The 13,308-nt window shown below is 36.4% G+C and overlaps 3 protein-coding genes and 1 pseudogene across 4 annotated transcripts; 2 read left to right on the top strand and 2 right to left on the bottom strand.

Moving 5' to 3' along the window:
• The first annotated feature begins 98 nt into the window (after nucleotides 1-98).
• On the top strand, nucleotides 99-1,702 carry LOC119986569. 2 transcript variants are annotated; one of them, XM_038831186.1, is made up of 2 exons: nucleotides 99-284; nucleotides 594-1,702. In XM_038831186.1, the coding sequence occupies exons 1-2, from the start codon at nucleotides 260-262 to the stop codon at nucleotides 1,466-1,468; spliced, it is 900 nt and encodes a 299-aa protein (XP_038687114.1). In that variant the 5' UTR covers nucleotides 99-259; the 3' UTR covers nucleotides 1,469-1,702. The 2 variants fall into 2 exon arrangements, with proteins under 2 accessions (XP_038687114.1, XP_038687115.1); XM_038831187.1 differs by having other exon boundaries at nucleotides 102-284; nucleotides 539-1,702.
• Nucleotides 1,703-3,731: 2,029 nt separating this feature from the next.
• LOC119986630 (protein MICROTUBULE BINDING PROTEIN 2C-like) lies at nucleotides 3,732-7,104 on the top strand. Its single transcript, XM_038831269.1, has 5 exons — nucleotides 3,732-4,101; nucleotides 4,372-4,455; nucleotides 5,377-5,724; nucleotides 5,894-6,112; nucleotides 6,580-7,104. The coding sequence occupies exons 1-5, from the start codon at nucleotides 3,904-3,906 to the stop codon at nucleotides 6,763-6,765; spliced, it is 1,035 nt and encodes a 344-aa protein (XP_038687197.1). The 5' UTR covers nucleotides 3,732-3,903; the 3' UTR covers nucleotides 6,766-7,104.
• A 757-nt stretch (nucleotides 7,105-7,861) lies between these two features.
• On the bottom strand, nucleotides 7,862-8,580 carry LOC119987231 (dirigent protein 1-like). Its single transcript, XM_038832085.1, has one exon. It carries the CDS (start codon nucleotides 8,534-8,536, stop codon nucleotides 8,006-8,008), a length of 531 nt encoding a protein of 176 aa, XP_038688013.1. The 5' UTR covers nucleotides 8,537-8,580; the 3' UTR covers nucleotides 7,862-8,005.
• A 1,283-nt stretch (nucleotides 8,581-9,863) lies between these two features.
• LOC119987280 lies at nucleotides 9,864-10,645 on the bottom strand (annotated as a pseudogene).
• Nucleotides 10,646-13,308: the final 2,663 nt, after the last annotated feature.

Genomic DNA, 13,308 nt, shown 5'->3' with positions numbered 1-13,308 from the left:
ATTTTTCAACATGACACGTGTCACATTTGAAAGAAGGTTCTGGAGAATCATGTTTACTCAGTTAAAAGAAGAGAATGACAGGTCTTCCTTCCCTTTGACTCCCCCAAGATTTTTAAAATGTTGGGATGTCTCAATCTCATCCAAATCTATGCCCTCCTACCCAGACAAGTAAAAAAGTTTGAATTTTGAGGAAGCTTTTAGTTCTTCGCTTGAGTAGCTAGCTTCATAGCTTGCGGAACATGCAATAAATCACTCCTCCATGGAAACTGTTTTTGCTTCACAAGGTAAATTTCTCAACTTGTTCTTGTTTATGATCTGGTATCAGTACTGCTGCAGGAATTTTTCTGCCTAATTTGATCTCTTGTTTCTATCGCTTTTTAGCTCTTATTTGTAATTGTAATTCGGACTTCTTGCAAAAGTGTTTTTTTTTTTTTTTTTTTTGTCTGTATTCATGGGTTTTCATTTTCATTCTTATTTCTGGTGACTCTGAGATTTGAATTTTTGTGGGGTTTTTTTTTAAAAAAAATTTCTTTTATAGGGTTTCTTTTGGAACGTTTAGGTCTTGACTCTTGAGTTGTGAATAATGTTGGCAGAAAATATGAATTCGAAAAGGCAAAGGCGCCCAAATGTTAGATTGGGGGAAATAGGAGATTTTTCTGCTGCTTTCGCGTGTAACTTTTCTCAGAAAACTAAGGGAAATTTGGGGTACAAGAGATGGAGGCTTGATTCTGTGAACCCAAGGGGCCGTGAACATAATGCCACTTGTGGGTTTCTTGAGGAAAAGCCTTGTGAATCTTTAATTTCTGAACGTAATGTATCTGCTTGGGTTTCAGATGATTTGCAACAGAATAGAGAAAATAAGAATCCAAACTCTGTAACATTGCCTTTTGAATCCTTAAATCCTGAGAAAATTGGTATGAATAAGCCTATTTTGAATTTTGGTCCCGTAACCCGGAAATGTAGGGTCATGAAGCGACGGGGCCGGAGCATTGGGGACAACAATAACATTTTTGGTAGTTTTTGGAGCTCTAAACTCATCCCTGAATTCATTGACAACAATGGGAGACATTTTAGTGAAAAGGAGTTTTCTGGCTTCATGTTGGAAGCATGTAATGATAATGATTTCTCTATTTATCGTAAGGATATATCAGATCATGAAACACCAGTCATGAGCAAAGAGGCTAGTGAATATGACATTGGTGAAATCAATCATGACTTGGGGCAACAATGCATTGCAAATGATGCTTGGAAGGATGATGCTTGTTGTGAAGGGAACAACTCTAGTGGCAAATGGGATGAGATGGGACTTAGAGTTGGTGATGCAGATGGTGTTAGTAGATGGTTGGAGCAGCTTGGGTTTGGCAAGTATGCCGGTGTGTTTAAAATGCATGAGGTGGATGAAGAAGTTTTGCCGCTGCTCACTCTTGATGATCTCAAGGAGATGGGTGTATTTGCTGTCGGGCCTTGAAGGAAATTATATGCTGCAATAAAGCAACTTAGAGAAGGAAGTAGTTCTGCTTGAATGGAAATGTATGTAATCTTTCTCTTCCTGTCTTACCAGGTTTTTTGTGAGGCAAATAATTGCACATGTATGTATGTCTGTAAATCTTTACTACTTTTTCGCATTCTGTCCTCTTTCCGTTGCTAGTTCTTTTAATGAGATTGGATTATCCTTTTAGAGAATATGTTCTAAATCTTTTCATTGGAGCTTTTAGTTATGGAATTTTTACTTTGAATAATGTCTTTTGATGTTGTACCTTTGGAAGAGTAATTTTTCTGTGATGGTATTGGAATATTTGTAAACCCCACCCAGTTTTCTTAATACTTTTCATTCATTGTCTTTACGATCCAATTTGGAAGAAGTTGTTCAATGATACTGATAAAATTAAAATTTGGAAAGCTGCTTTATGGAAATCTACCATTTGGATCGATTCTTCGTTTTTCTTTATGTCCAAGAATCCAAGATGATGATATTTTTGTTATTTAGCTGTTGGCTGATTTACAAAGGCCTTAGCAACATCTTACTGTTAGACTCGCAAAGGTAAGTTGGGGGAGTATCTGCCTCAAATCTATGGGAACCTTGTGATGAGTACTGAGGAATGAAAGGAAAGATTTTGAGTACAGGATAAAATAGGAAGAAATGCATCTTAGGAAACAAACTTACTGATTGTTTCATCTATTAGCAGTCATTGCAATATCTTCTGTTGCCTATGTAAATAATGTTACTGTTGTATGCATACATTGATTATTTCCTTCATATCTTTTGTTGCCTATGTAAAGAATGTTACTGGTGCATGCATACACTGATTATTTCCTCCATATTCGAACACTTGTCGTTCTGCTAACTCCGACTTTAGTTTGTATCCTGATTTAGAGTTTCCTCAACTGTCTATGATGTTTTTGCTGAGGTAGGGATTTTGTTGCGAATGTATCATTGAGCCCGCAGACTGTTTTCAACATCTTCTTTTTTTTTTATCTGAATATAAAACATTACCAAGACTCCATTTAGCACATATCATTTACTTTACTTGATCAGTGCTCTTCTGGCCAACTGATTCAAGCTGAGAAGTTGCAATGCTTCACTTCTACGGATATGTTTCCTTTTCAAATTTCCCCCATATACAGAACCGTCTCTCACTCCCTCTCTGACCATGTGTGTACTGGTTGGTTTTGCATGCAGTTTAGTTTGGCATTCTCACCCACCTTTACCTGTAAACTGAACTGTAAAGAAAAAATATGGTCCTTCCTTAGAGACCTGGCATGATATTCCGGCCCATTTCTTTGTGCCCTTGCACATTTTTGTGTTCTTGAAGGCCTTGTGTGATTGCTAGGTTGCATCCTCACTTCTGGTCTTCAGTCCATTATAAAGATTTGGCTGGCTTGTCATGGTTGACTCTGTGCCTTGAAGTACATCACTTCAAAGATACAATTGCATGTTCCACTTTGTTAGCCTTGCTATTTAAGCAAGCAAGAGCCCGTTATGATAAAAAATAAAAAATAAAAACTGGTTAAAAAGTGAGCAAAAACCCAAAGCAATAGCAATGTAGGAGTTGGCCGAGTTGGTTCTTGATATTCTATGTAAATTTATGGATTTTAAGTTCGAAATCTCGCATCAATACTTTAAAGCCACATCCTCTGATAAAATGTCAGCAACTTACCTTGATTCTGTACAGGGTACTTCTAAGAGAGCAGTGCACATATTCGAGGGTTTACTCCACCGGCCTACTCCAAAGCAAAATACCCCTACCCCACGATTATGGGAAAGAAACCTACTCCCAAAGGACTGAAACGAGTCCAAAATTATGGGAAAGAAACCAACTCTCAATAAGGGGTGGCAAAATTTTGTCTGATTTGTATGATTGAATTTGTCCAATCCGAATTAAATGAAGTTTGGACATAAGTAATATGTTCAAAATCTGGGTCTAAATACAAAATTTTTGTCGGGTTTAAAACTAGGTCAGGATCCAAACACAGAAATCTTATCCGAACCCTAATTTGAATTAGATTATTGTCTGATTTACTTGTCCGAATTTAAACTAATTCGGGTTTGATCAATAATTAAGTACGTCCAAAACTAATTCGAATTAGAATCTAAACATGTAAATATTTCATAAAGATGTGTACTTGTCCGACCCAAAACCGACATAAAAAGGGTTTTTTTTTCCACCCCGACTCCCCCACGGTTCCTACTCCCAACGGTTATAATTATAGGGACATTTTGGTAGAGCTGATATCCGTCTTCGTGATACAGAAACGAAGTTCAAACCCAAGTCTCCATACAAGTCTGCAGTTCTTCTCTCTTAGTCAGTCGCCCACCCACTAGTGTTTCTTTCTTTTCCTGGTATTCCTCTTGTGCATTTTTCCGGAATCGAACGACAAAACTTGATTTTGCAGTCGATAACCATGTATGATCCGCAACACTATGTAGATTTGCAAGATAATTCGGGTCTCGGTGACCCAAAATCATGGCTTTCCAGGCAGGACGACGACTCCTCCCCGACTCACCTGCAAAATCAGTCGTTACTCTCGTCGAACGGAGATTTCGATCGGGTGCTTTTCAACAACCTCGTCGAGATGGTCCCTCTCGTCCAGTCGCTCATCGTAATGTCTCTCCCCCTCTGTTTCTTTAATATGTGCAAACTTGGATCTTAGGGTCAATTGGGTTGGGTTTTTGCTCTACTGGTGCGTCAATTTTGAAGTTACTTGGCTTTTGTGTGGTTTCTGAGATTATCGGGGCGAAAGAGCTGGGAAAGGAATGACATCGAATCACTGCCTCTCTTACTTTGTTTCTTTCAACAATAGGGACATTTTTTGAATGAGATGAGAAGAATTCTCAACTTACTCAGTGTTTTTCCTTCTGAATTTGGTCAGGATGGGAAAGCAAGCACTTCATTTACTCGGCGTGGTTCGATGGCCTACACCAAGACCCCCTCGAGGGAATCCTTATACAGAAAAGTAAGCTTACAATTAATATTTTTGGTAATTTTTGTCTTTCTGGCTTGATTCTTTAGTTAATATTACACCATCGGATGGATATTATCGTATCAATGCTCCATTTATTTGTTGTTCTTCTTAGCCAATTTTGGAGCGAAAGTGGTTAACTATAGGTTTGATGCTGCTGAGATAGCTTGCAAAGTTGCAATCATACAAAACTAGTTGAGAATTTATTTGTCCTTCCTGAGTCCTAGCGCAACAGTTTTAATGTGATATTGTGATTGAGATGTCATGGCAATGCAAGGAAATTTGCCAGTAGATAAGCAGCATTATTGATATGGAGGTCATTTACCATAACTGGTCCTGCTAGTGTGAACATATTATTAGAAATAGGATGAATGGGATCTTCCATTGGATTTTGTTACCTTACAAGAGGGTGGAGTAAGCAAAAATAAATTACAAGAAAAGGAAATGAAGAAAACTGTAAGTAACAAATATCATTGTAGTTTGCAGACGACATTGGTATGCCGATGAGTATAGCAAATTTAGTACATCCCTTTATCCATAGTTATCAATGTCATTTTACTAATCCTTCTTCATATTTCCGGAAACCAAAAGTAATACTGCGATCTTTCTAATGGCACAACTACGTCCGCGAGATGAACATATATTTTTTATTGATGGTTTCCAAAGATGATTGGGGTTTTGTGCACGTTTGGTTGCCGTTCTTGAAGTTAGTTGAGAAATTTTTGTAAAAGAAATAAACTAGGATAAGGTTTCAATTAAGAATCTTGGATTTTCTTTGTGAAGTTTTCCTTTTGCAGTTAACTGGTTCATTTTTCAAGCTAACAGCCTCAACATTATTTTGACTTGTCATCTCAAAAGATGTGGTTTGTTTTTCAAATACGATTTGCTTGATATTGCTGTTCTTCTGTGTTGAAGGTGGATTCTAAAGGAAGGAATGCAACTCACTCTATTCCTGTGAAAAAGAAAAAGGACCGTGGGAACTTGAGTAAAACTGTTAGCAATGATCATGATGCTGACAGTTTTTCAATATTTTCCTCTATGGCTTTGGCATCGGAAAAGGACCAGGAAGAGTTGGTTGCTTCGAGGGAACAAGTGGAGGAACTGCAGAGGAAGTTATTAGAGAAGGATGGCCTTTTGAAGTCAGCAGAGATCTCAAAGAACCAGATGAATGATGTTCACAAAAGAGTTGACGAACTGAAACACCTGGCTGCAGAAAAGGACTCCTTAATTAAGTCTACTCAAGTACAACTCTCTGATGCAAAGGTACTATATCACTGCCGTCATTTATCAGGAAAATGAAAATTTCAATTGTTGGTCATTGTGAGTTACGCTTCTAGTTTCGGTCCATATAGGATAACCAAAGACTCTCGAGTCTCATTTATATTATTACCCTCTGCTTCATGGTGACCATACACATGTCTATGCTCCACAGATTAAGCTTGCAGACAAGCAAGCTGCACTGGAGAAGTTACAGTGGGAAGTGACAATATCTAATCGGAAAGTGGAGAAGCTCCAGGAAGAGTTATACTCTATGCAAGGGGAGATCTCATCATTTATGCTTGTCTTTGAAGGCTTGGCGAAAGATGGTTCAACTGCATATGCTGATGATTATGATATCACACCATATCGTTTTGAGCATCTTCCTTCCATTGTAAGCCTGGGAAATCCAACCTTCTCTATATATTTTGCTTATTATGACTTTGTCTCCATAGCGCATCATTCATTTGGTCCTCTATATCCCTCACCTTTGCCTCCTCCCTACTTCTCTTCTGGTTTTTTCTTGCATGTTGCAGTACATAGATTCTAACAGAGTAACTATGGAAGAAGACAGTGATAAGAAGATACAGTTGATCTATGTTATTTCTATACTTGCATTGCCATGAGCTTATGTTATAATATGCCACTCAGTATTGGTTTCTCTGGGCATTTAGATGAGGTGCTTTTCTTGTATCATCTCTATACTTATTTTTTTACCTGCCCAAAGAAATGGATGATGATGTTGAGTTAGCTTGGTTTTTATTCTGTATTGGGGAGGATATTAAAGATGAAGGGCTTTGAATTTTAGTTTATATTTTATTTTATCGGATGCAATTAACGATCTGTGTTGGTTTTAAACAGGATGATTTGGATGACATGGAGCTACAGAAAATGGAAGAAGCAAGAAAAGCTTATGTGGCTGCCGTCACTACTGCAAAAGAAAGACAAGATGAGGATTCTATTACTTCTGCTACTCTTGCAAGACTTCATCTCCAGTCATTTCTTTTTAGACCACAAGGAGGTATGCATACTGGCAAATGGCCATGACTTCCCCAGCACTGAGATTTCACAAGGTCACTTTGGAGCTACCGCCTGTTTGGTTCTTCATGTTTTGATACCGGTTGCTTACGTTGATTAACCCGACCGCCATAATCTTATATTCTTTCTTTCAAATGGTGATTGTAATTTCGAAGATATAGGCACAATTGATCGAATCTCGTAAATCTTGGTGTTTTATTTTGATTTGCTTTATTTTTTACCTTAATTCTCTATTGGTATCATTCCCAACAGCCGCCAGAGAGCGTGTGCAAGTGAGGACCTTTGAGAAGAGACGTGAGTAGATTATATAGAAGTTGGATTTGTTTTCTTGGTTGACCATATAAATATATTGATTGATTTGAAAGTGATGTTACATTATATAAGCATCCAAAGCAAGTAATTTGGATTTTTTCAGTCAAGTTTGTTGAGATTAATTGACATTGCATAGTAACTTTATAAATCAGATACTTTTAATAGCACCGCATCAATTCAATCCAAACAATTCGAATATTACTTTGATGAAATTGAACAATTCTCCTACAACCCCACACTTGTAGGATGAGTGAATATTATATCTTTTATATCAACAACGACGTAATACTCTATACTCTAACACTCTTTTTCAATTGTGGGCCAGACTTTGCCTCTTTTGAAAAGCCCGATAAGTGCAACATTTTAATTGTTTTAAACCACGCAAAGGTAGGATTCGAAACCAATACCTTGTCATTAGGTTTAGGACACTAATACCTTGTGAAAGTGAAACATTGATATTCTTAAAAGCTTGAACTCATAGGAGGGAGTGAATTTGTTATATTTTATATTATTTACAAGCCTAATGCTTTCTCACTCTTTACTACAAGGATAGATTCGAAGTCATTTTTATGATTTAGTGGTGACCTACCTTCATTACTTTTTTTTTTTGTAAGGTTCATCACTTTATTCTAGTTGTAAATTTCAATACTCATTTTCTAAAAATAATCTCAAACAAGACACTAATTACCAACAATAGGTAGGTGGCTAAATTGGTTTAGGCATACGTGTGTTTAATGTTCGATTCCAATGTAAAACATATTTCTCAACGGTATTTCAAAAAAAAAAACACTAATTAAGGATCAATGATTTTTATTTCATAGATTGAAAGATCTCAAATTTTATTGGAATTCAAAAAAAAAATACAAAAATTACATCATTATTATAAGATAAATGACAAATATTGCAAGGGTATGATTAGTAATATTAGTTCTCCAACTCAATAGTGGAACAGGGTCGCATTATACCCGATTATATTATTCGACCCGTCAATGGCAACAGTCCGAACCGTACAATACCCTTCCGCCAGCCGAAACCGTCCGGTACCGCCCACAATCGGAATCTCCCTCAACGGCCTCATCGCGTGATTCAACCCAACCAGACTAAACGAGCTCCCGTTATTACGCCCGGCGGTGAACGAATAAGTAGCCGACATAAACAGCACCACCTCACTCTGCGACGCCATCGCGTACAGCCCTTGCGCCCGCCCCAGCAAAGTCGAATTCGCGTCGCGGGAGGTCCGAAGTGGGTTGTCCATGATTGAAATTGTACCGAACATGGCAGCCAACGGGTTTGCGCCCGTGTAGTTGGACCGGGCAGCGACGGGTACTGCAGTAGGGTCGGTGCCGTTCATTATCTCGTGGAGGTAAAATTGGATGCGGGTGCGTTTGGGACCAAAGGCTTCGGTGGGTGTGGAGCAGCAGAGCACGAGAAGTGCTGCGAGAAACAGGATTTTGGCACTGGAAGCCATGATTGAGGAGGTAGTGTGAGAATATGGAGAAGATTGAGACACTAGACTTTATAGAATTGGGTCATGGGATTCACAGCAACCAAGTTGGATTTGTATAATAAAGAATACAATTAGTCAAACTGACTTCTCTGTACATGAATTTCGCAGTGATGTCATAATGAATGTATATGTAGAAGCATGGAGGCAAAATTCTATCCTATTCATATTAAATTTGTCCGATCTGAAATTAAATCAAGTTTAAACGTAAGTTATATGTTCGAAATATTAGTCCAAAGATAATTTTTTTTTTGTCCCATTTAAAATCGGGTCCGGGTTTGAATTCAAACACATAAACCTTATCAGATTTATTTGTTCAGACCGTAATTCGGATTAGATTATTATCTGGATTTAAATCAATTCGGGTTTGATCAATTAAGTAGATCCGAAATCCAATCCGAATTAAGATCCGAACATGTAAATATTTCATAAATACGTGTTGTTGTCCGATTGGATACCCCGATTTTTTTTAGCCACCATGTAGAAGCTTCGCATCCGCAAAAGTCTCCGGATTTGAATAAATTATAATTTAATAATGATGTGTTCGAATTTCTTAGTCTAGATTTTTTGAAATCGTTATTACAATAAATTCTCTTTTTTCCGGACAAGTATGGCGTATGTGACCGGAGAGGCGGTCCAGGAGGAGAAGATTATGGGGATTGACGGCGAGGCTTTCTGTCTCCCACGACGCTAGTTGAAGATTCAAATTTACTAAAAGGTGCCCAACACATAATTACTATAATATTATTGTTAAATGAAAAGATGGACCTGAAAGGTTACACAATTCGTTTAAAATGATAAAATCTATAATTTGAATCTAATGATTTGGGAGGTGGTTACATTACATCATATTTTTGTTTTTCAATTTCTAAAATATTTCAATTTTTTATTCACCATTAAATGTAAATTGTCAAGTAATTGAAATTTCTCTTTGATTTGCCCAAAGTCTGAAGCGCAAAATATATACGTGAGACATACATACATCGGACCACGTCCATAAACGCCTCCACTATTAATTACTATCAGTATGCAAGCAAAACTCGTGATTTAAAGTTTGAATTAATCAATAATTTTATTTTTAGGGTATCTAATATTTAGCGATTTGTTTTGACATTGATTGAAAATTCTGTATATGTCATCTCTTTAGTTGTTGTGAGTTTGATTTCTATCGAGTCCATATATATAATTTTCAAATACTTATTATCTGACACCAATAGCGTATGGAGTATCGCGTGAGCTCATAGATTTATCCATTACATATTTGGATGATAGTGATTGTGAATTTTCATATAAAAAAATGAAATACTTGATGAATGCAAGAATATTAACCACCTAATATTATTTATTACAAACAAAATTTCCAATTTATTTCAATAATTCACACAACCCCAAATTTGTGGGACCCAAATCCCACCATTATTTTACAAGACCATCACAAAACAAATATTGGAAACTATAATAATTGTAAAACTAGAATCAACTCAATAGTGGCGCAAGGTGACATTATACCCGATTATGTTATTACCCAAACTATCCACACCGAAAGTCCGAACAAAGCTGTACCCGGTCGCAAGCCGAAACCTTCCGGTTCCGCCAACAATCGGCATTTCCCTCACCGGATCCATCACCTTATTCAGGCCAACCAGACTAAATGAGCTGCCGTTATAATCTCCGGTGACGAAAGTATAAGTAGCAGACATGAACAGCGCAGGCTCACTCAGCGAAGCCATCGCGTACAACCCTTGTGCCCGACCCACCAAAGTCTAATTCGGGTCACCCGATGACCTAAGTGGGTTATCCATCACGGAAATGGTTCCAAACGTTGCTGCATATGGATTTGTGCCGGTGTAATTGGACCGAGCCGCAACTGGTACGGCGGTTGGGTCCGACCCATTTATGATTTCGTGCAAGTAAAATTGGATAACAGTGACTCTGGGTCCTAGGGCTTTGGTGGTGGCTGCACTGGCGGCTAAGCAGAGCACAAGAAGTGCAAAGACAGGCACCATTTTGTTTGTGGAAGCTATGGATGATGGATGGTAAGGTAAATAGTGTAAAGTTTATTGATGAATTAATCCAATTGAGATGGGTATTTATACACAATTATAGTTGGAATTGTGAATCAATTAATTTCAGTTTATCAAAAGTTCAAAACTTCATTTTCCATGAATTTTTCAGTACTGATGACATATGCATACATTTGGATTAATCTTCACGTTTGAAGAAGTCTCAATAGAAATAAACATGCATCTAGGTCATCTTCAAATAAATGTTGTTGTAAAGATTTGTATCTCACACCGGTTAGGTGTAAATCATTTTTTTAGTGACCGAAAAACCACCACACTCACCATGTCATTTAAACAGCTAAGGGGACGCAGATCTCGGGCCGCCAAAGACCCAGAACAGCTCGCACCATGTTGACAATAGGTAAGACTAGGCATCTCAGGCTAGAGAAATGAAAGATATCTCTTCTCGAAAGTGGGCAAGTCCGCAAAACCAAGAAATACTCCAAATTGATTCGAACTCCCAACAAGATCTTAATGTCATCCGCCTTAAGCTTAGAGATATAAAAAAAAAAATCGAGCTATTATTATGTGGTTTGGAGTAAGCCACCAATGCGGTTTAATTTTCTTAGACAAGTTGATTAAAAATAAAATGAGAAAAGTATTTTTCTTCTTTAGTTTATATATATTTTTATACTACATTTTCAAAAAATGACATGTATTTCAAAAGTCATATTTAAGAGTTGTGATTATGGCATCATTGTTACATTCAAATGTTGTAGAATTTGTTAATAAATTTATATTTTAATGTAAAGTTTCAGCTAATTAGTAAAAGTCACCTCGAATTTTATGAGAAGCTACTTCCAAGAAAATGGAGTGCAAATCACCATTGGAGATGAGAAGCATTGAATTTATTTGTTTATGATAAGGACTTTGACAAAAATGGCACTTAAAAGACTTTGGATTTTTTTTTTTTAAAGTGTTTGCTCACTAAAATATACTAATGACTTTTAGGCGGCTACGAGTTTTTTTTTTTAATAATCTCTCAAAAAAATATTTAATCAAACCAATTCATGGGTTTGTTTGGTTTGTTTTCTGTTTTCTGCATTTTATATTTTTTCAATAACTTTTTTTTTTCGTTTTCTATTTTGAAGTGATTTATTATTTTTCATGTTTTTTAGAACTGGGAGAGGCTCCAATTTTTTATTATAATTATAGTTACAATTCTTCCTCAAAACCATGTTAAATAATTGTTTTTTTTAAATAACATATTAGAGTTTAGGAGTTAAGAATTAGGGTTTACGATTTAGGGTTTAGATTTTAATTCTTAGGATTTAAGGTTTAGAGTTAATGATTTTGAATTTTTTTTAAAATATATTATATTCCAACATTATGAACACTAAAATACTCAAAAATAAAATTTAATTCATGATTTAAGATAGTTTTGGGGGAGAATTAGAGCTACAATTGTAGCAAAAATATGAAGTTCCCCCTATCCCTGTTTTTTAAAAAGAAAAACCAAACGTATTTTTGTGATTGTTTTATGTTTTACAAAACAAGAAAAACAAGAATACCAAACAGAACATTATTCTATCTACCCATCCCACCTGTGCTGCTCTAATTAAATTTGTTATTTAAATAATATATAATGAAAAAAAATTAGTTTTTTCATTTTATGTAACTTTTAAAGTTTGAATTCAAATTTGTCTTCTCTCCAAATTCAATTATTTCTAGATGGGTTCGAATATTTAAAAACATCAAAAAAAAAATTGGTCGAATTTCTCAAATATTTTTCCTCCATGTTTGTGGAGGATAATCTAAACACTCTTAAGGAGGCTTGTTCCATAATCCATATTATGCGTTTACTATTCTCGAGTAGGGCTATCACCAAGTCTATACGTTTGTTTGTTTGTTTTGTTTTGTTTTTTTCTTTTAATAATATCTTTATGCAATATGCATGTATCTTGTGATATATATATATATATATATATATATATATATATTCAATATACAATATATCTGATCATATCTTATCTCACAATTTGGTTAATAAGATTCGACATCTTACATATCATTTATTATTACAATATAGTCAAACCATGCAATCCATTTCAATATCTTCTAAGTTGTTATTCTAGCCACAAATATCAAATAGTTTTTGTCTCTCATAAAGATCCTCCCCTTATTGTACGCAGGGGGAGCTCTCATCTACTAACTCTTTAGGAGCATGTGAGAGAGCCAGTGAAGTGAAAATGAAGAGTGGACGAAATGTAGAGAGTTTTTGGGTACCAATCGACCATGAAACATGCCAGGAACACCAGCTGCTAGGTATTGCCTAATATTCAATGGAAGATTCTTGAAGAGTGTGTTGAAATCATTGGAGATGAAGTCATTGAAGAACACTTGAAACTCAAGACCACAATGAGATTGGTATTTGAAGGAAATGGGGTATATTTGACACTGTTTATGGGCTTGATCTGAGGTTAGGGTGGATGGAGATCCTTGTCAACTGAGCTCGTTGTAGACCAAAATAGAAAAGCCCAATAAGTCGCCCTAGGAAGCTTGGACCAACTAGCCCAGCCATTTTGTTGAGGTGGGCGATGGATCCTCTCAACTCTCGTGAAGCCTTGTTTGTAGTTACTATTTTTTTTTGGTAGTCAGAGGATTCATCAGCCAGACATATCCACCAAACAATTGGGTTAGTTTTAAACTCGGATCGTCAATCCAGCATGTTCT

Source organism: Tripterygium wilfordii, chromosome 20 (assembly GCF_013401445.1).
Source record: "Tripterygium wilfordii isolate XIE 37 chromosome 20, ASM1340144v1, whole genome shotgun sequence".
NCBI classification, from domain to species: domain Eukaryota; kingdom Viridiplantae; phylum Streptophyta; class Magnoliopsida; order Celastrales; family Celastraceae; genus Tripterygium; species Tripterygium wilfordii.
The sequence above is the reverse complement of the archived record's forward strand: the minus strand, read 5'-3'. Positions and strand labels throughout refer to the sequence as shown.